General features: G+C 39.9%; 1 protein-coding gene across 1 annotated transcript in view; it reads left to right on the top strand.

The window, feature by feature from the left end:
- The window catches only part of Crim1 (cysteine rich transmembrane BMP regulator 1), a 174,228-nt gene that overhangs the window by 28,167 nt on the left and 121,199 nt on the right, over positions 1-24,862 (top strand). The window contains 1 exon segment of the mRNA XM_051177901.1: positions 8,345-8,518. Within this exon segment, the coding sequence (XP_051033858.1) occupies positions 8,345-8,518 (174 nt within the window).

Genomic DNA, 24,862 nt, shown 5'->3' with positions numbered 1-24,862 from the left:
CTCCATGCCAAGGTCTTGACTGGCCAGATGTTGGACTTTTTATAGGTCATTGTTTGCAACTAACATGTCCTTAAGAAGCTTGGGGCTGTTCTCATAATGTCTCACAATGGGTGTCATTTGCATAAAAGTACCTCTGTAGGAAGGTCAAACACTGAGACACATGAGGGACAGCTGAAGGCTTTTAGGGAATCTTGATGAAGAGATGAAACAAAATATTAGAGCCTTCCCCAAGAGCCTTTCCAATACTTACTAGTTTTAGACAGCAGAGCATTTTATAATTGATAGTCTTCGGGCTAGATATACATGGAGTTACATGTTCTGTTGGACATCGTAGTGATGGCTGTATTCATAGTTCACTTTACTTAATACAAGCTTTGAAACTTACTAGTTTTCAAAACTCAACTGGTTTCTTTGAAGGAAACTACTTATTTAAATTATGACTTCCACAGCTACATAATTCTATTGCATTATCCTCAATAATTTTTTAGTATTGCACAATTCCAACAGTGTTGCCAGACTCTTTAAAGAAACTTGAGAGTGAAGTCTAAAGGGACATCCTGAATTATCCATTCTACCTCCTTTTTAGTCATTAAAATTTCAGAGCCTGGAGAGCTAAATGCAAAAGGATCCTCGAAGGAACCAGTGTCAGAGCAGGTCACCTGGGCTGGGGCCTTCTCTGCTACATCACCCCATCTGTCTTTGTACCTTTGTTCAATTAAGGGTACTTCTTAGTTTAAACAGCTCTGCAGTGGGATGGCTGGCACCAGTTTTTCTGTCCTTGCTTCTGGTTCTTTTGTTTTTGTTTGTTTTTAAATTTTTTTCCTAGAATCAAGACTTACCTTCTCTTAAACCTCCTCACTAGTTTTCACCAGCATTCTGCAGTCAGAAAGGAAATCATTCTTCCCATAGGTTTTCCACACTATCTCCACATACTTGTTATATGACCTAAGTTTGAATGATGGATGTTATAAACCCTTTTCCTGACATCACAAGGCATTGGTACCTGGCTCAATTGGCACACATAATAGATAACCAGTATCTGCTTGAAGAATCTGTGATTGGAATACAGAAAGAATGAGTTCATTTACATTTGCACTTCATTTCTGGCCCTCCTGTTGGTAGCATTGCAAAAACATCTGATGAGAAATGTGTGAGGTAGACTCATTTACTTATTAATCAATATATAACAAAATGATCTAGTTAACTGTATTGCTCATTTTCAGTGAATTCATCACTGAGACGCAGTAGGAATCAGTGTTCTTGCCCATTACATATTTAGAGCTTTGTGTCCCTTTCCACCTTGAGCAAATTTTCATGGGAGTATTTATTATTGCCATTATTTTAGAGACTCTGATTTTGTCCACTCTAGTGTATAGTGACATACACCTAACATAGTTTCATTTTGTACAGATGTCTGCAAAGCAAAATTGTATAGCAGAAGTTCTTTCTACTGACAGCCATAAACATGACCTTCCTGCTCTGCACTGATTACAGTCCAAGACAGCAAGTGAGAGAGAAGTACCTGCTTCTAGAACATAGGCTTTAAGCCCAGAGCAGAGAGAATGAAAGCATACTGCATTAGATTCCTCCTGGAGCAAAGCGGAATGCCTGGTAACAGCCATCTGGGAGCCGGGACTGCACACAGCAGCATTTGAACCTTACACTAGAGTTTCTAGGCTTGTGTGGAAAGAGATACCAGTATTAGCTATTTGCATCTTACCATAGCCACAGGGATATGTGAACAGCTGAAGAATTAATTTGATCTATATTCCCAGAAGCCTCTCCTCTGCCAATAGAATTCATTACAGTGAGCTTCTGAGCATGTACCATGAGTTTGTTTCTTGCTTTTAAATATCTGCTCTAACATATCTCTGGTAAATGGACTGCTCCATAAAGAGGTGCAGTTTTCTCTTAGTTTAGAGGAAACTCCATTACCCTGAGCAGGGATAACATAGAAAAGGTGAGGCTCTTAGTGTACAGATGTCTTCAACCTTCAGAAAGGCAGAATTCAAAATAGCAAACCCTCTATCCAGTAAGTGTTGTCAGACCTGAAATGTTCTATTTCCAGAAGGAAGAATACTTTGATGAACAGAGAAGTTGAATCCCAGATTAGTCAGGCCAGCAGGTTCACAATGAATTCTTGGAACATCCCATATGGTGTAGAGGAGAGATCTGGTTCCTCTTAGACCTGGAGTTCAGGGGCCTCTCAAACTTAAGAGGCCTCCACACATCCTTCTGCTTGGCTCTTCCTCTCTACATTCAGTATGGAAGGCTTTGTATTTTAGATCTTGTGTATCAGATGTAGGGGAAGGGCCATTATAGACACCCTCCCGAGTATAATTAGATACTATGGAGCATAAAGGCAGTCCAGGAGGAAATAAAATAGGGGGCATGTTTTTACAATACTAACACACATTCTGTATTAAATAAGGAAGCCATTTACATTCTGCAAAGTTGCCTGTTATACTAAAACTACAAGAGCTGTTTAAAAAAAAAAAAGATTAGGGATGTCACTTAAAACCTAGAGAGCCATGTGCTTAAGGGATAAATGTAAACTATATGAACCTGAATGAACATATTAACACAGGTGTAAGCTGCCCATGGCTTGGCCCTGGATACCTGGCAGTTTTTACACAGGCCCAAAATTATTCTGTTTCCTTCAGAACTTGGAGCCTGAAGATAGATGGTCATTCATGACGGAGCAAGATTTTGTCAGAATTAAACACAAGATCCAGGAGTCATTTCTGAATTTCTTTCTTTTTAAAATACATGCCAATATTTTTTTCTGCTTTTTTATTTTTGCTGGCAATCTTTCTAGGTTGCTTAATGTATCAGATATTTTAGCCAGTAGGGCTTTTTTTTTTTTTTTTTTTTTTTTTTTTTTTTACTAAATGAAGGGATATAAACTAGGTTATGTGTTGTTAATACTTTTACTCTGATTTATTTGATAGATCCCAGATAACCTGCCTTTGTGTGTGTGTGTGTGTGTGTGTGTGTATTATTTTTATATTTATATTTTATATAACAAATCCCATGTCTTGCTTTGGAGAAGCTTATTAATCACGTTTCTCTTGCTGTGATATAGCAAAGTTTCTTTGGCCTTATGATTTCACAGGGAGCATCAGTAAGGTGTGTGTGGTATGGCAGCAGACAGCCTGAACAGGAAGCTGAGAGATCACATATTTAACTGCAGACAAGAAGCAGAGAAGAACTAGGAGTAGGGCAAACTTTTAAACTCTCAAGGCCTGACCACCAGTGACACACTTAATTCATCAAGGCCATGCCTCTGGTTAACCTTCCTAAACAGTGCCAGCCAACTAGGAACCCAGTATTCAAATACATGAGCCTCAGAGGAACATTTTGCTTTGAAATTGTCACAAGAAGCATTTATGTGGCTCAGTAATGACCTTTAGAGGTATGCCTGTGTTTCTTAGTCTTGTGTCTCTTGCTGCCAAGGCTTGAAAAACAGCAGGGCAAGGCCATGCATCAGAAGGGCAGTTCTTAAAGTGTGGGTTATAGATGTCTAAAGTCCCCAAGACCATTCAAATAGCACACAAGATCACAAACTGTCTATATAATAATAGTGAATTTGTATTTGTCTATCTCCCCTCTGTATCCATTTGACCACAGTTGGGGCAAAAAACAATGCCAAGTAGAAAGCATCTTAGTCCAAATAGAGGTTATAGCACCAGACTTTTAGTGATTCCTCCTTTTTACCAACTTGTACTATACTACACAGTAAATGATATAACAGTTAAATAAGAGGAAAAAAAAAAAAAAAAAAAAAACTCCCCCTGAGGAGGCTGTTAACTGAAAGAAAGGCTACTAGTTGTATTAATTTTCAACTCTTCATCTCACTGGTTCTGTGGGATGGTATGAGAAGTGCCTGAGAGGTAAGTTCTGCTGCACACTGAAATGTGGGTATCTGGAGGAAAAAAACATGGAGTTACCAGGTAAAACTTTGGCAGAGGTGTTCTGTTGGCAGTTGGATATACTCACATACACAACATTAGGTTTCTGTTATAATTAGGAAAACTAATTAACACCCTGCTTCGTTATCTTTTAGATACCAACTTTAAAACACATTTGCAATAATATCTGTTCATCCTTCTGTCTAAGAGACTACAACTTATCCCATGTAGAATTTCAGGAAAAAAAAAATACTTGTTATAAATAAGAGGCAGTACCCCAATCTTGACTCTATAGTTTTGTTCTGACCAGTCCAAAGAGAAGCCAGGAACTGTGTCAAAAGTCAGGTGCCGCAGGAAGTAGTTTGGAAAGAACGACACCCAAATTCCCAAATATTGTCTATAAATGTTTGCTTTCATTTAAATGGACTTGGTTATATAAAATAAATAATAATAATATAAAAAAAAGTCAGGTGCCTTTCTATGTAGACATCTGCAAAGAGAATTCACCAAGCACGGTGTAGCGCTACACATAGACCATCCTGATGCTGCTGTCTGAAATGCTTTGCATGAAGTGCAAGGTTTCCCGAGCATGGATAATGGCCATATTTTATTTAAAACAAAAGAAAACTCTGATATTTGAAACATCTTTGGTTTCGAGAATTAGGATAGGAAAGATTCAACCAGTATTGGATTCAGATCACCTCAGACTTGATTAGCTTTGTGATCTAATCAAATTTTGTTAAATTTTCCTTGAAGTCCCTGTTGATTTTCTGTTAAGTTATTTTAAAGTATAATGTTCTGTAATAAAAAATGGTAAAAGCATTTGTCTTAGAAGCATGCTGTTCTGGATCCTACAAAACAACCATTGCTTAAGGGAACTGCCTGCCAAAAAGAAAAACCAAGTATTGATTAGGTGGGGCCAGAAAGGTTCCCTTTCAGCAAAGTTGAGAAATACATGGAAGATATTGTTGGCTTCAGCAAGCCTTTTCCAGGCTGATGCGATGGGTGCCAGTGACATCCCAAGGGAGCAGCAGCCTTACTGTGGAACTGTAGGTGCAGCCTGTGCTGCAGCCAAGACACTTTGGCGAGAAACAAAGCAGTGTAGAACCAGGGGGGTCAGGTCATGAAAGGCTGCTGTTGTTTAGTTCTGAGTCCAAATTCAGGGTGATTGGTCTTCCTGTGTGAGCACAGGAGCACATCTGCTAGTGAGAACAGCTTGGCTCTAAGAATGGGTTTCTTGGAAGGAAGGTAATGCCCACCAGTTGGTTAAGTGGTCACTGTTTGAGAGCTGAACTGCGAGAGTGATGCAGATGATTCCTAGTCAGAAACTACCAGTGTTCAAGCATGTCTTTAAAACATGTCCCTCATCCAGTGCTTTCATGACAAGCTTTTAAAAGAAGATCTGCTTAAAAGTGTTTTTTATATATAATCTTGAAATATACTTTTTCTTGTAACTTCTTGTGTCTGTTTTATAATAACACACACACACACACACACACACACACACACATACACACACAAACCTGTACTATGTGCTGAGGTTAAGGAAATTGATGGCTGCATTTCCCTGTTCCTGCCAATTAGATCTCTGGCCCATTGGAGAAATCTAATTTAGATAAAACCTTGAGGAGAGAACCTGTGCATATGTTTGCAGATAGAAGGAAGACAGAGCAGCTCATTCTCCTGGGCATTGGAGAAAACTTCTCAATACAGGTCACATTGATGTGGGTCTCAGAGAATCAGTAAGAGTCACCCTGAAGCAGAAAGCAAGCCTGTCTTTTAGGTAGAAACCCAAAGCACTGGGAACAGTCACAGGGTTGAAGCGAGGACGTCAGTGCACATAAAGGGTAAAGCTGTGAGGAGATCACCAAAAGATGGGTCTCAAAATAGGTTCAGACTATATCATGAAGAATGTCATGTTCAACAGTGAACTTTGAACTTCGTTGTCTGGCAAGGGAGCCATGGAATAGCCTTGGCTTTTTAAGAAAGACAACGGTAGTAAACATGGAAAATGAGGTGGAAGACAAAGGAAATGGTAGAAGACTAGGTGGTACCCTCCTACTCCCCCAGGAGGGGGTGATGGTGTAATGTAGATGTGGGGTGTTTTGTGGGAAGAATGATTGTGGAAGAAGCTACTTAATTTGGAAATGCTGCACATATTTATTACATCAGTAATTGGGATCTCCTTTCATTAAAAAAGAAAAGAAGAAGAGGGGGAAGCATATGGATGGCCTTTTGAGTGGTTCAAATATTTTATGAGTTTCTTAGCAGTTTTGAAATTCTTAGGATTAAACTGTCCCTGCATTGCAGACTTGAATATGCAGTCACAAAAAGTGCTTTCCAACTTTCACCGAACTGTACCAAGTCTGTACTGACAGACCATCAACAGATACAGAGAGGAGAAAACATTGTGATGTCACACCATGTCATACTTGAGGACAGATGATGCTTTTTCTGTCTGGGGTTGTTTGGTGTGTTTTCAGGCTATTTGAGTGATTTTGGTTACCATGAAGTCTGCCTATGTATGTGTGGGTATTACTTCCCTAATGTAGGCTAAGTAAGAGAAGAGATTATAAAAACAGATCACTTGCTTAAACTTTGGAAGCAAGAGATAATCAAAGCTTAGGCACTGATTACATAAATGATCTAGAATCAACACAGATTCCTCTCCTCTGCCATCTCAAAGAACCACATGAATTTCTTTAAGTTGTGGTTCAAGATTTCTTGGCAAGAAAATCATTTCAGGAAGGGAGAGTAATCTTGTCTAGTGTGTGCACTGAGTGATGACACCACAAGTGTTAGCTCTGTAAGAAACCATAGCTGCTTGTTTGCACTATCTTCCATGAGAGAATAGCCTCATTTGTGGATTCAAACCAAGGTCTCACAACTTCAAGGCCAGCACTCTGCTGCAGAGTCATTACCTCCCCCCACCCCAACTGGGTAATACTGTCCCAAGATGGCATTTGTTCTTTGCTGTGAACAACAGGTGTAAGTGCTCTTAAGTCTAAGCACTTTGGAAAATTCTTCCTAGATACCGTTATCAGAAACATGTATCCCATCCAGGTATGGTAGGGTCTTTTAAAGATAAGGTAAAGAGGGGAGACCCATGGCCCTGGTGTGTGTAGAGAAGTATTGTGCTTTTCTGTAATGAGGTATTTGAACCAGGAGTCATGCTGTTAAGCACAGCACCTAACTAGTGTTTCTTATGTTTGATGTATTTTCCTGAACTGACTCCTAGAAAAGGCTGTATTTTAAAGGGTTTAATTCTTATTCATTTTAATCATGTGTACTTGTATGGGTGTGTACACATGAGTGCAGATACTGATAGAGGCCAGAAGTCGGTATCAGAACTCCTAGAAATGGAATTAGCAGAGATTGTTAGTTACCCAGTGTGGGTGCTGGGAATAGAACCTGGGTCCTTTGCAAAAGCAGTGCTTGCTCTTAACCACTGGGCCATGTCTCCAGATCCAAGGCTGGCTCTAGGGCCTGCTTTATTAACATCTGTTCCATCTCATGGCAAGCACCTGAATTGGTCTCCACTTCTTGTTCTCTCACTGGGTTGTAGATCTTTTGTGTTGTGGTCATCATCATCTCTGTTGTAGGTAGTAGTAGTAGATCCCAAAATACACTGAAGGTGATCTCCATTGGATCTCATTCCTTTCTCTCAGTGGTATCTGATATTTGATGTTTATTAGCTTCCTTGGTGTATTATGATCTACATTAAGGAAAAAGTTAACCCAATTTTAGCTTCCTTGGTGTATTATGATCTACATTAAGGAAAAAGTTAACCCAATTTTTCTTTTGAGATTGGCAAATGTAACTCATATATTTCTAGTGAATGTAGAAAAGTTGAAGCTTTGTTTAAAAATTTAAAAGTGTGTGTGTGTGTGTGTGTGTGTGTGTGTGTGTGTGTGTGTGTGTGTTGCAACCTATGCATGTGGAACAGAGAACATCCTCTGATGTCATTCATTGGACGCCATCCATCCTTTTTTTTCCTTTTCTGAGACAGGGTATGTGGAACTCACCCATTCAGCTAGGCTGATTGGCCAGCAACTCCCAGGGATCCTCTCCTTACTTCATCCTCAGCACTGGGATTATAACAGCAACACACTTGAGTTTCTTGGGTCCTCCTGAGGGTGCAGCATGTGCTTTATTGACCGAGCTATCTCCCAAGCCCTGCCCCCCCTAAATATTTTTAGGAATCATACTTGGTGTGTGGCACATAGGAGTCCTAGATTTGGGTCATAAATGCTTGTGTAGCTATATTTCAGGCTTCCCAGTTACTGAGAGGAGGTAGTGTTGCATTCGTGTGTTACTTTCATAAATGGAGGCCTCATAATTGAATGCTCATCTTGACATCCCAGCCTGTGTTTGATCTCAAGGTCTTTGGATGAAGCAGTGAGCAAACCGTTCTCTTAATAATTGTTTTACAGATGAGGGCTGGGATGAAGACCAGCTGCTTGGTTTTGAACCATGCAATGAAAATCTTATCTCGGGCTGCAATATCATTAATGGGAAATGTGAATGCGACACCATCCGGACCTGCAACAATCCCTTTGAGTTTCCACGGAAGGATATGTGCCTTTCCGCTTTAAAGAGGATTGAAGGTAAGTGTGGGGTTTTTGTTACCTGTCCATTGCTAAGCCTCAGCCTTATGAGACTCTGAGCAGTGAAAGCATGGGAGCCTCCAAAGGCAAGGGCAACTTTATAGAGTCCTGAGATCCGTAAAGTGTATCAGGTGCTAATATGATGTGAGGTGTGTATGTTTCCAGAAGTATGGAATGGTATGTTGTCATCTTGTGAGCAGGGTACATTATGCCACCTGGCCTAGGTCACCTCTGCATAATGGATGATTTCCTGAGTGGTGTGCTTAGGATCAACATCTGTTGTCACCAAGTCCATTCTGCCTGATTGACCCTAGCATGGTGTTCTGCTAATTAGAAAGATGGCTCATCTGGCAGAAGGAAAGAGCACATCACAGGAGAGATGTGTAACTTTACATTGAAAGCTAAGGTTAATTTTGCCAAGAGCCAGAATCAGGCAGGTATGAATGGATTGTGAGATATTTCACCTCTGGAGAGAAGTCAGAAATTACATTAAAGGAACAAGAAAATTACACTAATATGGTCCAGAATTTTTTTCTGTTTGTAATACAACCTAGAAAAAGTGATTGATAACTTGAAAATATACTGTAAACCTGGAAATCTCAAGAGAAGTACCCAGAGCTTAGCGCTGGAGCTCACAACAAAAACTAAGAGGGAGGGAGGGAGGCCTGGATGTCAACTGTGCCTGACAGACCCACACCGAGTTCTCCCCCAGTCCAGGGTTCTGGGGAAGAAATGAGAGAAAAAGTGTTAAGCATGTTATGATTCTAAGAATGACAGAACATGCAGTTTGGAATAACAAGAATTTCAGCGTCCAAAAGTTAAGCCCCTGGGGCAGTGGAGCAGGACTGAAGTTTCTGGAATGTATTACATTTACAATGTGTTGGATTTATTAAACTGCTGTAAATAATAAGGCATTTATAATAACCTATAAAATAACTACTAATCATTGAGAGAATATAGTAGAAAATAATAGAAATGGAATATGAATTATTAGTACTAGTATTTTGTGGTACAGGTAATTGAACCCAGGCAGGGCCTCTTGCATGTTAAGCAAGGGTTTCATTACTGACTTCTTTTTTTATTTACTTATGTATTCTCTTATGCATCACACTGTGGCCACAGTTCTCCTCTTTCTACTTGTTCCCATATTCCCTCACTTCCCCTCTCCCTCAGATCCACTGCTCCTCTGCTTCCCTTTAAACAAGAGCAGGCCTCCCAGGGATATCAACCAAGCACAACAAAACAAGTTATGATAAAGCTAGGCAATTCCCCACAAAGTAAAGCTGAACAAGGTAACCCAGTAGAAAGAAAAGGGTTCCAAGAGCAGACGAAAGAGTCAGAGACACCCGACTCCCACTGCTCTTGTGTCTGCACAAGAACACTAAGCTACACAACTACAAGGTGGCATATACAGAGAGCCTAGGTCAGACCTTATAAGGTCCATGCTTGCTGCTTCAATCTGTATGAGCCCTTATGAGCCCTGCTTACTTGATTCTGTGGTCTGACTTCTTTGCCCAACCTGACATAAAGTTTTAGAGTCACAGAGTTGTAAATTACATTCACTTAACTTACAAGATTAACCATCATTTAAACACCTAAGGTTATAGATGATTTGGTTACATGACTATTTAAATAATCAGCTTATTTATCCATATTTTAAGAATCTGATTATATGAAATAATACAGCAGATTCATTCCATCATTTTATGCTGTTCTTACATTTATGAAACTGCTTCATTCCAGTATTCCCAATGCTCTCCAGTGGTTGTCACTCAGCCACGTTGCAGTCACTTAACTAATGCCCTGCTCCTAGGCATGGCCTCTTCTCAGCCCTCTAGGTTGTGTGAGATGTAGCAGTTTCAGTAAGAAAGTTATGACAACAGACCTGATGTTCACATACAATTAATTTTGTATGTAACGAATTAGGCATTTATTCATAACTTGTGTAATGACCTTGAAAAAGTGATTCTCCAATGGTTGGTTGTGACATCTGTCATCTCTTAACCCACAGTAATTGCTATACCTAGGTCTTCTTATAATCCAAAGGTAGAATTGATTGAAGTCATTGAAAGTTAAATGCTTTGTTATTCAAAGTAGGGCATTCTGTAACTTTTTGAGATGATTTCAAGAATTTGAGATTGGGGATTCCCTTTTCTGAGGGGTAATTTTGAAAAGAAAATCCCTCCTTATTGTTCAATAATATGTAAAACTTAAAGATGATTTTGGACTTATGTATAATGAAGTCATTAAGAGTGATAGAAGCTTGATAGTTGAAATGCTATAGATATCTTGTAGTCAAGAATGACCTAGAATTATAGCTTAAGATGTAATAGCATCTTTCTTTTGGGCCAATGACCAGCTCTCAAATCACGACACAGAGACTTAGTATTAAATTGAATGCTTAAGCTCATTTTTGTCTTGTTCTTCTAACTTAAACTAACTGCTTCTCTTTACCTACCTTTGCCTCCGGACTTTTTATCCTTTTTTTTTCTGGATAACTTACATTCTCTACTTCTTGTATCTGACTGGCTAGCAGCTGCCTTGCCCTGGGCCTCTCCCTTATCCTCTCCTCCTTCTCTTTTTTCAACCTAGATTTCTCCTCCTATTTATTCCCTCTATTCTTCTCTGCCTTATGCAGGCAAAGTGAAACAAATGCAATAAATCTTTACATAGACAAATGCAGCATGAACAATGTAATGAAACTTTACATAGTTAGACAAATGCAGCATGTACAAATGTAATACCTTTACACAGTTAAAGTAATATTCCACAGCATAAACAACTGTAGCACATCTTGGCCTACTTAAAATAATATTCCCCAACAATGGAGTGTAAAGTCTGTTTGGATAATGGCAGATTTTAGAACTGAGAACAACTTGAGCTAAAGAATGCATTTTGTTTTTAAATGAAATCTCTATGATTTACACTAGGAAAAATGGTCAATAAGAGCAAGGTTTTATGCAGGTAGCTCATAGGAAACAAAGGAGACTGAAGAATTACTCCAGGAATAGGATCATTGGAGATGGGAAATCACATCTGAGCTGCAGTGGACCCCAAGGACAGTATAACAATAATAGTAGGAGCCTGGGGACAGTATAACAATTAACAATAAACAGTAGTAGGGAGAAGTTACTGAAAAGTCTTGTAGATGAGTGCAATAACATTGCACTGAGATACAATCTGAATATACACACTTCCAGTGAACAAGCTCTGTTTTCTATAGAGGGGAGGGAAGGACCCTGGGAGAAGACCTCTTGAAAAAGCGGAATGACTCCATTAGGAGATGGTGGGGAAACATCCAGTTCACACTGCTTGGCTAAAGAGCGATCTCTAAATTTATTTTCTTAAATAGGCTTCTAAGTCACATATTACATGGGCTTCTAGAATAATGTAGATTATACAACACATTTGGTGTTGCATGGGAAATATTTTGGAAAAAGAGGCAGACACAAGGGACTTTAGAAATCCTTCCTTGATTTTTAGCTGCTTAGGAGTAAAGTTAAATGACATGTACCCTGTTGCTGATTGCAAGAAGGGAGACAGTTGTGTATTGACATGTTACATCGCTGCCTTGTACTGAGTGAACAAATAAACTGCTTATGAAAGGAGGTTTAATGGAAGAACTTGGAATTGAGTTTAGCTCTGAGAAATTCCTTGAGTAGTAAGGATGTAAAAGCAAGCTTGGACAAAAAAAGATGGTATTGACAGGAGGACTTGGAGTTGGTTGAATCGGTGAGCTTTGTTGGAAGAAGTGAAGGGATAAAGAAGGGGAAACTCCCAGGTTTGGGAGGACAGTTGGCAGAATAAATGATTAGTGGATGATGGTCAAGATAAGTTTTAGGGGTCATTTGCTAAGTGTGGGATACAATGAGAGCAGCTCCATGGGACAGAGGTTAAAAAGTTTCTTTGAAGTTTGTTTTGCTGTGTTTGAGGTCTCCATGGAGAATCAAGGGAAGATATGTGTAATGAACCTAAAACTGAGGACATGAGGGTGAATGAAGTGGAGATAAGGTGGTGAGAATGTGGTGTCTTCCATCACTTTGGGGTCCATCAGTGATGTGAGCACATGGACCATTTTTTAGGAAGACTAATGTAACAGGAATGGTCTTACAGAGGGGAAAGAATAGTTAGCACACCAGAAGTGATATCAAAGGACCTGTGCAGTGACAGTGGAGTCAGAGTGTGTGAGTCCTAGTCACAGCTGCTCTTAACCAAGTGTTGGCACCAGAGTGGCAATGCGGAATATATGATTTTAACTGATCGTTAATGATTGATCGGCTCAGTTGCTTTTTCTTTTTTCTCTTAAGTTTGTGTGCATCAGAACTGGCCAGCCCATCCTCAGGAGTGCTAGTTCAAAGCAGAAATCTTGAGATAAGGAAACAAGACTGGAGAGGGAGTTGATGACAGGATTATGTCATAGCCGATCAGGATGCAGAAGAGCCCTCCCCTCTGCAATACCCTTAACTACCTTCAGGGGCTGTTCCCTTTGCTTAGAACTACTGCTCAGCCCTCACACCTTCCCTCCCATGCCTGGTCATGCTGGAGGTGCTGAATATGCACATGCTACTGCACTCCCTGAGTTCCCAGGTCCTCTCTGCTCTGCCATTAGTGAAGGGTGACTTCTGGGTGGCTGTATCAGTGCAGGAGCATAAACCATACCATGCTGGGGAAGTTTGAATTTCATTTCTTAACATAAGATATAAATGCCCTCAGACACATTTAGTTTATATAGTTTCCTGTCTGTATGTATTTTCCTGGTGCTGCTTGAAACAAATGGAACTTTGGTTTTTATTTATGTGATGCTAGTCTCTAAAGCCAACCTGATTTTGACACAGAGATAGCTGCCTTCTGTTTTTGTTTGGTGTTTGTTTTTGTTTTGTTTTTCCTTTTGGATGTTAAGGCTGTCAGATGATTGACTTTTAACTAAATTTATCATTTCAGTTTTGTCTGAGGAAATATATCTTTCTAACTCATTTTTAGTTTTTGACATTTTCTTTTACATTTCCCCCTATAGGGTCGGGCACCAAGGTCAGGTTATCTTTTCTCATGGTCTCTTGACAGCACAAGCTGTGTTCTGTGACCTCATCAGGACTCTTGGTTCTTGGTGTCCTTTGTATTGTTTGTCACTAAACAAAAACTAACTAGTATTTGGAAAGCAATATTGTATTATGTGCTTTCATAGAACTTTATCAAAATAATTTCTAAATGTGTATGTGAGGTAGAAGTAGGGGAGTCCTCAAAGAAAGCACCCTCAGAAAAAGAAGGTAACGTGATACAGTCATTGTGTTAATTTATATCCCTCACAATAGGCAGCACACAGAATTCCCTCTTGCTTCTCTTGCCCTTAGAACCACCTGATGGAGATGCCTCCAGATGCAATAAGAAGGCTGCTGTCCTGGTCAAAAGCCCTGCTTTTCTCCCTTACTCATTCCCCCGTGGGCTTCATCCAGAAGAAGGCCTGGTCTCTGGTTTTCTCAGAGCTCTTGATTCTCCAGAGCTCACCTATAGCAGGCGACTGTTCTTGGCCAACAAGTCCCAGTGGAAAGGGCTCCCACTGGTTTCTCCCACATTGAGGAAGAGAGCCTGTTTATACAGCTCTAATTCCTTCCCCAGAGAAACAGATCTGTTATGCTGCCCTGAGAGAACTTTGTGTCTTTAATCACCAGACCAACTTTGAGCAAATTTTTCCTTGTTTTTCCAAATATAGAGTTTGTTTCAAATTGTTTTACTTTAAATATCAATGCACAATGGCCTCACTAGGCAATTAAAGATTCCTTCCAAGTAAATACTAAGAGAAATTTAAATGCAGTGGGAGCATTTTACCTGTTACTATTGTTAATGGGCTGCAAGATGGCTCAGTGGCTAAGGATGCTGGCTGCCAAGCTTGATCTGAGTTTCATCCTCAGGACCCATGTGGTGGGAAGAGAAAACTGACTGCTGCAAGTTGTCTTCACACACACACACACACACACACACACACACACAGAGAGAGAGAGAGAGAGAGAGATGCATATACACACAGGTGTGCACACGCAAGCACACATGCAATAAGTAAATTTAAAAAGTTGTTATCATCACTACTACTATTCATTAGTATACATAGGATCGCATACTAAACGATAAAATAAGCCCTCAAGTTAGATTCTGGAGAAACCCATCTCTGTGTAAGAGAAGTGGCCCTTTGCATAACTTACCTGTCTGATCCTCACATCTAAAACCTCTTGTCTTTTGGATTTATGTGTGGATTACAGTGATATACCCTACATGGTATTAAATATCAGTGCCTCCAAATAATTGTCTGATGTAATATTGACTATAATAGAAACAAAGGCATTTTGGTAATTAACTCACAGTTCATAGAAATAGTTGTGCATTACTGATAGTTATTCAAGAACTTGGTTTAGCACAGTTGAACTTATAAGGCTCTTCTAACAACTCGTGACTATTATTCTCTTGATGAGAGGATAGACATGGGCTGAGAGCTGCATGTCTAATAAGGTTTATGACATTTAGGAGACACTCTTGACCTTTTTAGACTACTGCAAATATATACATTGATGATATAATATACATACATACATACTAACATACATATATCCCTTCTCCTGTTCCCCTACAAAAGGGTAAACTCAACACATATGTACATCCATAAACTAATGCCAGCTGCATTTCAGGGATCATGCCTTCTCAACTTTAGGACTTTGGTGTTTACAGATTCCTAATTGCTAAGTCAGATTCTTCATTAAAATTGTTCAACCTAGATTCTGTTTTTCTTCAGCTAATTAGACCTGAAAGTCATGCTGAGTTATGTTTATGAATGCATTGCGTTAACTCATAGAAGTTGTCTTAAATGTTAATTTTAAAGGAATCCAATTAATATTGCTTATCAACTTTGGAACTGTTAGCTCTTTAGTGGCCAAATGAAAAACACATTATTCTCCTTACCTTCCAGATGGCACAAGGACCTCATTACCATCAGGGTCCCTGCTGGCTTTACCTTTGGCTACTCAAATGCCATTTACAAATACTTACCCTGCTTACAATAAGGCTACTATGCAGTTTTAAATCTGTATCACTGCTTCATTCTTTTTGTAAGGACAGTCATGAATTGATAATTCAGTATGCTGTTCTTTAAAAAAAGAAAACTTTATTATAAGGGACTTGCAAATAAAACATCACAAAGCAAAATTAACTAGACTACAAGTCTCTATAGCTCAATGAAGTTCTATACAGTTAGTCATTCTGCTTTTTCATTTGGGGAAAAGAAATGCTTACATATGAAGAGACACTTTATTTCATTTTAAATTCCAACAGTGTGATAGGGGAAAGAAAATAGTTAAAATAAATGTTTGTGACAGTAGACTTTTAACTTTAGTTATTGCTTAAATCAATATTTTAAAGTTGTATATGATTAAGTACAGTCTTTTAGGAGAATTATTGTTAAAAACATTCTTGAATTCATTGTCATTTTGATGTTGTGATAAGTGATACAAGAAAAACAGAAAGGGCTACCAAAAGGCGGAAACCAGTGTCAAGTATCTGGGAAATAAAAACAGGAAACTCAGGAACTTGGCTTCAGACCAGTTGGAGGGAGCAGTTGCTTGAATTGTTGTCCCTGCATTTTAGCAGGAATGTGGATTCTTGTGCCCCTCACAGAAAGAGGAGAAAGTCCTGACTAAATATTTTATATCTGTTGCTAAGAGAAGCATGGGTGGGCAGGTAAAGAGGAAAATTTTGTTTCACTGCCCTGGGAATACAGGAAGGAGTTAGTGTAAAATGAGTTTTCATGTTTAAATTAGAACAATGCTTTCCAGGTGTGTTCTACAGCAAGTACTCTGTTGAAGGCCTGTACCATTTATTAATTCTTTCTGTGTTATAATCTTTTAAAGAACTTACATAACTCTACACTGTCAAGCCATCTCTTCTGTACTAACATGCTCAGTTCAACCAGACACATGCCTATCCCTTTTTCATATCCAGCCTCAGGTTAATGTAATACCTAGCAGACATAGTGGAGAGCCCCTCATGCTACATATGTATATGCTCTTATTTAACAATGTGTGCAATGTGCTTTTTTTAAAATGCATCAGTTATCATTGCTAAAAGGGTAAAATACATCCTGGCCTCCTTAGTTAGGGTGATAAAGTTCTTTTAGAACCATGTTTCAACTTCCTATTTCCACGTACAGGGACTGTTTACCACATGTTCTAATGCCTGACTTCAGCAGATTGCAGCTTTGTGTCTGAGCAGTCCCTATTGTGTGGTTTCTGACTGGGCTGGAGGTGACCTCTCAGTTATTCCCAGGGCTCTGCACGTGCTCCATCACATAGCTGCTGAGTGGCTGCCTGGCCCAGTTGCCTCCAGCTGAACCCTTATCCACACAAAAGGGTTTTCCCAGGGTGAGCAAAGGATGTAGAATTGCAGCCCTTTAAATGGCTACACAGACAGCTAAGTGAGGTGCACTCACTGAGGTCCTCAGAGGAGAGAGTAGGAATTACTCTGGAGTACCAGTGGGTTTCTCCAGTCCCTGCAGAGTAAAAAGGCTGCCCCAAGCTGGGCCATTTCCATCAAACAGAGGGTGCTAACCACCACAGGTTCCTGAGCTGTTCTTATATATGTACCTAGGCCATTCAAATCTCATTAACTACTGTGATTAGTATTCCCAAGTCATTATCTGGGACTGAAGACACTTCACTCAAGCTATACAACTTATATTTATTCTTTTTACTTGAGAGACTGGGTGGTGTGGGGGTCCTTGAAAGGACATCCAGGCAAGAGTTTGAGAGCACAGTGACTCTATCAAGAATCTGTCTTCAGTCAAAAAACTGACTATTGCAAATATTCCTATGGTCTGTCATTGTAGGTAAGGATTCTTTGGTAGACTTGTTTTATGCTTTTCCAGGTTTTCCAGTATTATATATTTACTAATATCATGGATAAGAGGTCAACTGAGTGAGAAAGCTTCCTTTGAATATAGAAGAGTTTCATTTTTCTTAAAGAATGAAAATGGGAAAAAAGTCTTTCTCAAGGAAAGGGGGCAGGATTGAATGCATACAACTTCACCCCAGCAGAACTTCTTGAGAAGATGGTTTCTTCCGCTTGCAGCAGAAAGTCCCTTCAACTTTAAGTGAAAAATAAGTGTGAGGGAGGGTTGCTACATTACTCTTTTCCTGTCTGTTCATCCCATTGTGTTCTTCCTGGTTTTTGTCAGGCAGTAGCATAGATAGGCTAGCCAGATGTGAACAGAATGTTGCTGAGCATGGTAGTTCAGGAAGATAGACACGCATCAACCCTCCCCCCCCCCATCAATTGAACTGAATTGTAATTAGTTTAAAAGCTCTTCCATGACTGTCGACTGCTATGTAAACATAGCAGTCTAGAGCTGACATCACTGTCCTCTTTGTGAAATGTACAACTTCCTCAAGAAAGTCATTTCAGGATTCCTTAGAATCCAGCCTTTGGTTTGAAAAAGTTTAGAAATGTTCTAATAAAATTAATCTTTTCCCTAACATGTTCGCCTCTGCTAAGCATATGGTAGCCCGGGGCACTCAGGTTATTTCTTTGGAAGTGTGCAAGATTCTTCTTTTAATGATGCATAGGCTCTGAGACCAGTACAGAGAGAGGATCACATGGGCTGCTGAGGCCTCTTGAAGTCCTGGACATTCTCTTTTTTTTTAGGACGCCTTCCTGCTTTTGATTTGTGACCTCTGTTGCTAAGGGTTTTTGTTTTGTTTTGTTTTTGTTTTTTTGTTTTGTTTTGTTTTGTTTTTGTTTTTTGCATCAGGAGGAAGTGACAGCAATAAGTGGTGACTGTAACGCAGGGGAAGGGAAGGCATTAACACAAGATGAATGTTTGTGTGGTTTTCATGGGCTGGAATGCTCCTCTGAATCAAGGATGTACAACTTCCTAGTTTTCCAAAGGTCTAAGGAAACTTTTTATTCTTTTCTGTGTCACTGAGTGTCTATTTTTTTATTTTGGATTTTTTTTTTTTTAATTTCCCAAAAGGCAAGTACGGTATTTTGTACTTATCAGAGGCCCTTCTTTTCCTGTTCCAATAACAAGAGAACAATACAGGAATTTAATAATGTTTAAAGATTGGTACTCCTTTCTCTTAACTTGCTCATCTATTTGTCTGAAGACAAAATGCAAGTTTTATGAAGTATAGGAAAGCTGTTTATTGGTAATATGAACAGAAGCATCATCTATGTTGCGTTCTTTTGTGTGTTTGTTTTATTTTTATTCCTTTCCCTCTCACTCAGTTTAGAAAACAAAATGGGTTTTATTTTTCTCTTTAAAAGTGTGGAGTTCAGATGTTAAAAGTGCAGAAAATTAAAAAGTTATTAAGAACACTGGTTGAGACTGCTAGAAGCATATGGAAAGGCATCTGGAAGATGTCCCAGTCTTATTTATGTATTTATATTATATTAAAGATTGCCATTTACTATTCACAGGCTTTGTCAAAAAGAAAAACAAGTATAGTCTGCTTCAGAGAATTTTTAAAAATACCAACAGTGTGTGTCTTTTCAACAGTAGATGTGAAAAGACACTACTGGCTGTGTTGATGCAGTTTGCAGGGTGTGTGGGCTTTCAAATGATTCCTGCCAGTGTACTTGAAACCTGGTGACCTGTCATCCTAGGCACTTTGACTTCAGGGGACCTTACACCCTTCTCTGGAGTGTGCTATAGAATCCAGGTAACCAGTCAGGTTTTTAACTGCCTAAATACATCACACATGGCATTTATGGTGATGTTTGTCTCTGCTTTAGTGAGGAGAAAGTAAGATGTACACATTCCCAGGGACCATTGGCTCTCTGCTTAATCATCAGACTGGAACTTTCTAAAAGCTTTCCTGTGGAGAGCCAGCTTGTCCTTGGCCATCAGAAATGTTGCAAATGAAATTATCCTGTAGTCTTGTTATATACCTTAGTGTGACATGGAACTCAAAAATGTTATCTACAACTTCCTTTGTGTCTCTGCCTGGATCTATGTCTACCAAATGCTCCTGTTGTCTGTGTCAGTGATTAAACATGTATGTAAGGACCAATGTGTTTATCTGGGACTAATAGGTCATACTTGGGAATCAGTGTGACCATCTTATTAGCTCTGAGAGAGAGAGAGAGAGAGAGAGAGAGAGAGAGAGAGAGAGTTTGTCTTTCTGTCTGTCTACAACACACATATATGTGCTCTTAAATACAACAAAGCTGGTAATAGTGTTACAGTCCCTGGTTACAAGTTTCCTAAAAGCTTTGCTCCTCTTTGATGGTCATGGATTCCCTGATAACCTCTGTCATACACACATTCCAGCCATTCTTTTTAAGAGCTGGTGTGATTTTTATATACTTTGTAAACATCTAAGGGAGAAAGAACAAGCTATAACTCTTCAAATAAATATTATTCAAACTCCTTCCACTTTCATTTCCCTTATGACTAGGACAACCACACCCAATTTTGCTATTAAACTATGTTGTCTATCTGCTTCCCACATGCCAGCAAAGCTGGCCATATTGAGCAGCAAAGGAAACACAACAGATAAAGTTGAATACTGTCTTCCTTCTGTTGACATTTTTAGAGCAACAAGTCAGAAAGTTTGTCTCCACTGAATAGAAAAGAAGTGTCATGGGTCATGGTCAGATGGCATTCCCACTGGTAACCATGGTGACTCCCAGCAGAATTACTAAGAACATTCCAGAATTCTGATAAACAGATGAGGAATGACTATTAACTTACAAACTGTTTGCTTCATGTTTCTATATATGGAGAGAAAAAGTGGGGGCAAAGGTAAAACTACTGTAGGATGTTGGGGCTCCCAAATCTCAGAGTCAAGGCCATTCCAGCTGCTCATAAGTTAGTAGTTCTCAACCGGTGGGTTATGACCCCCTTAGGGGTTGAGCAACCCTTTCACAGGGGTGTCTGAGGCCATTGGAAAAGTTACTTTGCAATTCATAACAGTAGCAAGATTACAGTTACAAGATAACAACTAAAATAATTTTATGTTGAGAACCATGCTCTAAGAGAAGGCTTGTCTTGGAGAAGCCTCTGTGTTTGGCCATTCTTGTGGTGGGATCAGTTGGCTGTATGGTATGACACTGAAGGCTTCCCCACATCTTAAGAGTTGTATCACTGTTCAGTTCAGAGGGGCTTTTTAATAAAATCCTGCATCAATGTTGATGTGCCATCAGCTCCTTAGTAACCATCCCAGCAAGATTATTTTGCCACCCCCCTCAAAAGGTCCTTCTGTTCTAAATATGTTTAGAAAAACTTAAATACAAGTCTTATCAGCAAATGGGGTGACCCACTCGATGACCATTTGTTTGAGATAATGGTGGATTTTGTTGCATTTCCTATGGCATTCCTGTGGCAGAGATACCTTTCTTTTGTTTGTTTTGTTTTATTAGGGAACACATTTTACTTCCTTTCTCATCTTAGGTGAAGCAGTTCCTATGAAGAGAAATAAAATCAATACAGCTCCTATTGTTTACTGTTATTTTGAAGCATTAAAAGCAAGAGAATGTCTTCAAAGTGTTATAAATCGAGACACATAGACACTGGGCATTCGAATGACCTCCTTCCCTCACTGGCACTTTGAAGAGACTTGGGCTACCAGAAAAGAGCACTAGGAATTTAAGCAAAGCCTTGCTTGAAAGCAATGCCAGGGTTTTCCTTAAATGCTGCTGAGTAAGTTCTGCTGTGTTAAATGTCAGTTAACTGTGTATCGCTGCATGCCTAATAAAATGAGAGGGTGACAGAAATACCTACTTATGTCTTTAAAACCTCGAAGCCCTCAAATGTGCTTTTGACCTTCAACTAAAGGACATTTTCACAGAACAGAGGAAATGCCTTAAATTCTAGCATCTGGGTTTGTTTCTTTATACTTTTTTGGCACAGTTACAACAGTAGAGTAGGGCTTTTCTTTCCTTTTTTTTTTTTTTTCCCCCACAGTATAGTCAACACAGGTTTTTCAAAAGAGTAGGAAAAGACAGTCACGGGGTCAAAAGTGATGAGTGGAGGACCTCATTGAATGGTTTTGTTGTTTCAAGGACACCTAGAATCAAAAGCAAACAATCAAAAGCCCACAATATACAAATTCATATAAAATGGGATAAATGCACTTCCGAGTGTGATAGAATGAATGCTGTCTTATGTTGGGCCTGTTGAATCTTGTTCAACTGTGCTAGGGATATCCTATCTCATGTAGTTTTTGGATCCTCCCTTGGATTTCCAGTGGTTTGAAGATTATTTCTTTAAGGGTTTTGTTTTTTGGTTTTGTTTTGTTTTTTGTTTGCTTTCCTGTAGTTGGGAAAATAACTTGGCTTAATTGAAGTCCTTATAAAGTGTGCATATTCTGACAGGAACACTTCCTTTCAGCTCACTTAGTATTTCAGCCAGTCTGTCATTTATCCTTAGTGAAAGGTCACTTAAACTTCTGAGAGTGAAACAGATCTAATTTCCTTTCCATTAGGAAAATTTTCATATCAAAACAGAAAATTGGAAGTATGTTCATATTCATCATGATTTCCCAGTCCTATCTCTGACAGATTTGTGTATGTACAGAATTTTCTCCAGACTTCGAAAGACATCACACCATGTCTCTGAAGATGGGTTTTGTAGGAAGGACCTTGGTTTGGTAGAGCATCTTTCTACTTTAGATGTCTATACAGCTTTATCAGTTTGCATCATTCTGATGTGACAGATATAAGGGAAGTAATGTGTATATGGATGTTTATGAGCAAAATCAAAAGCAGATCTTAAAGGTTTCCTTGAAAGTTGTTTTCCAAGCTAACTGATTCACTGAAGTTTTTGTCTGAGTAGTCCTCAGTGTATCTGTCCGCTCGTCCGTCCGTCCATCCATCCATCCATCCATCCATCCATCTATCCATCCGCTCACTCAACAGATTATTGTGCTCCACAGAGTTTAAGATGAATAAAACAGACAAGGTGATGGTCTACCCTGTCTTGTGATTTCTTGGAGCATAAGTAGAATCTCACAGTTGAATCTGATGTGCAGGGTGCTGAGACTGAGATGGGGTACTTAGACAAGGCTGTCTTTGCAGAGGTGGTAGGGAAGTTGGACTGAAAAGAGAAAAGTGTTAGCTATGAACCTAGAGAAGGTGATGAAGAGTCAGCTCGGCCATGAAGAATACTTGCACTCTTTGCAGAGGACTGGACTTCAGTTCCAGGCACCCACATGGCAGGATAGGTAAGGAAGGGCTCAGTTACGCATAAAGTAATGTTTCGATTTTTCCCTCAGTGCCTTAGGAATCTGTGACAGTGCAGTGAGCTTCAGGCAGAGAGAGTCGGGAGCACTGCCTTTAAGCTCAACTCTGGCCACTCTGGAAAAAAATTGATATTACCTGGAAGCTGCAGGGTTATTAGCGGAATTTCATTTGACACCGAAGAAGAATTCTGTCAGCCTGGCCAGGATGCTATGGAGGAGGTAGGGAGGAAGGTGTGGAATCCCTGCCCTCTGGAAATACTCAGTTGAAATATAGGGGGTCAGGTTAGGAGCTGAGTTTGAAAGCCTTCAAACTTTCTGGCTTGAGTCGTTGGTACCCATTCCTAGATGAGGAGGTGGGCAAAGGCTGAGTGCAGTCAGTGACCCTTTGGAATCTGCCAAAGTGTATGGAGGTAGAAATGTTTCTGCAACCCTTTCCTCCTATGCTGATGATATTGGAAAGTAAGCCATCAGAGACTAGAGTATCTGGGCCACTGAAAGGAAACTGGAAATCCCAGCCTTGAGACTCCTGATTCCAATTGTTCATTCTGCTGGCCTTTCCAACCCCTATTACTTCCTTGAGCCCAGGTTTCTCTCTTCCCCAGATCTTTGGAGAATGATTGTTGTTCTTCCCTAGGGATTTCCAGCAAAATTCATATCCCGGTTTGCTCAGCTTCCCTCTACAGTTATGCACAGAGTCCTTAAGTTTTTGACAAGGAGCATCAACTGTCTCAGGCATGATTATTGAATGCTGGAATCCCTGGAGAACCAGGGCCAGCTGAGGCAAATACGAGTTGATTTGTGAGGTAGCTCATGCATATTGCACAGCCTGCAGGGCCTCTCCATTCTGGACTTTAATTCTCTAACTGAAATATGCTGGGACTTTGTTGTGCTTTCAATGTCCCATTCGTATCCCCATTATATTTTATTCTCCTACCTGTCACTCTGGAAGCAGAGACAGTGCCTGGCACATAGGATAATTAGTAGATAATATATGGGTTGGGGGGAAGTGGACTGAAACAAAGTTATGAGAACGGTAACTCAGGATAAAATGAAAGAATGAATTGAATTTCATTTTATCACCATCATGAAGGGTGAAGAGAAACAGTAACATACAGTGTTGGGATTAAAATATCCCAATCAAGAAGAATAGGGAGGCAATGCAGTCAGATAATCAGAAAGCATTCCAAGGTTAAAAACCCATTCAACTTTTAGAAAAACCCTGAAGTCATGACTAGCAATAGTAATCACCCTTCAGCTAATAGGCAGAAGCATGGTTACTGGAGAATCCCAATGGTAGTAATGGGACTATAACTCCCATTAATAACCATGTCTTTGTCTCCTGAAAAGAAAAGACACAGCAGGTCTGAGTTTTGGGTTTTCTTTCCTTTTTGTATTTGGGTTTAGATGTGCCTCATTTTATTTAAACTCACTATTTTGACTCTAGTAACATTTCTTTTTTGTATTACTGGTGCCAGCACTTCTTCTTCTTCTTTTTTAATATACAAAAGGAGAATAATATTTGCTGTTGGTAGTTAGAAGAAACCTTGGCATGAATTCCTCCAGAAACTTAAGAGAGAAATTATTAGCCATATCCAGACCGGTAGCTAACTGGCTCCAATTCTCCCTCCCAGGAGCAATCCTGATTAATGGGAGAATCTGTTCTGTAGTCAGAAGTCTCCTGCTCAAGCCCAGGCTGTCCTGGCTGCAGCCATGACCAGCTGTGCAGCTGCAGCCACTGCCAGAGCTGTGCTTCTAATTCGATGTCACTTGGAGTTGGAGGTGGTAGATGAGAGCTGGGAGGTGGAAAGGACATCCAGGATGGTTTAGACATGTCACCTGGTAACAGAGATGCAGCAGCCTCCCAGTGGCCTCCCACTGGAGCCCCTCAACAGGGTGCCTTGAGGCTCTCAGCAGCCTGTGTGGGCTCTGCCTTGGGGTTCTTTTCATTCTCATTCTTTTTTCATTTCATTTTTTTGGTTTTTTACAGGGTGTCTCTATGTTGCACTGGCTGTCCTGGAATGCTCTTTGTAAAGCAGGCTGGCCCTGAACTCACAGAGATCCTCGTGCCTCTGCCTCAAGAGTGTTGGGATTAAAGATGTGACCCACCTCGCCCAGCTGTGTCCTAGCT

This window comes from Phodopus roborovskii, unplaced genomic scaffold (genome assembly GCF_943737965.1).
Source record: "Phodopus roborovskii unplaced genomic scaffold, PHOROB, whole genome shotgun sequence".
NCBI classification, from domain to species: Eukaryota; Metazoa; Chordata; class Mammalia; order Rodentia; family Cricetidae; genus Phodopus; species Phodopus roborovskii.
Note: the sequence above shows the minus strand (reverse complement) of the source record. Positions and strands in the feature narration are given on the sequence as shown.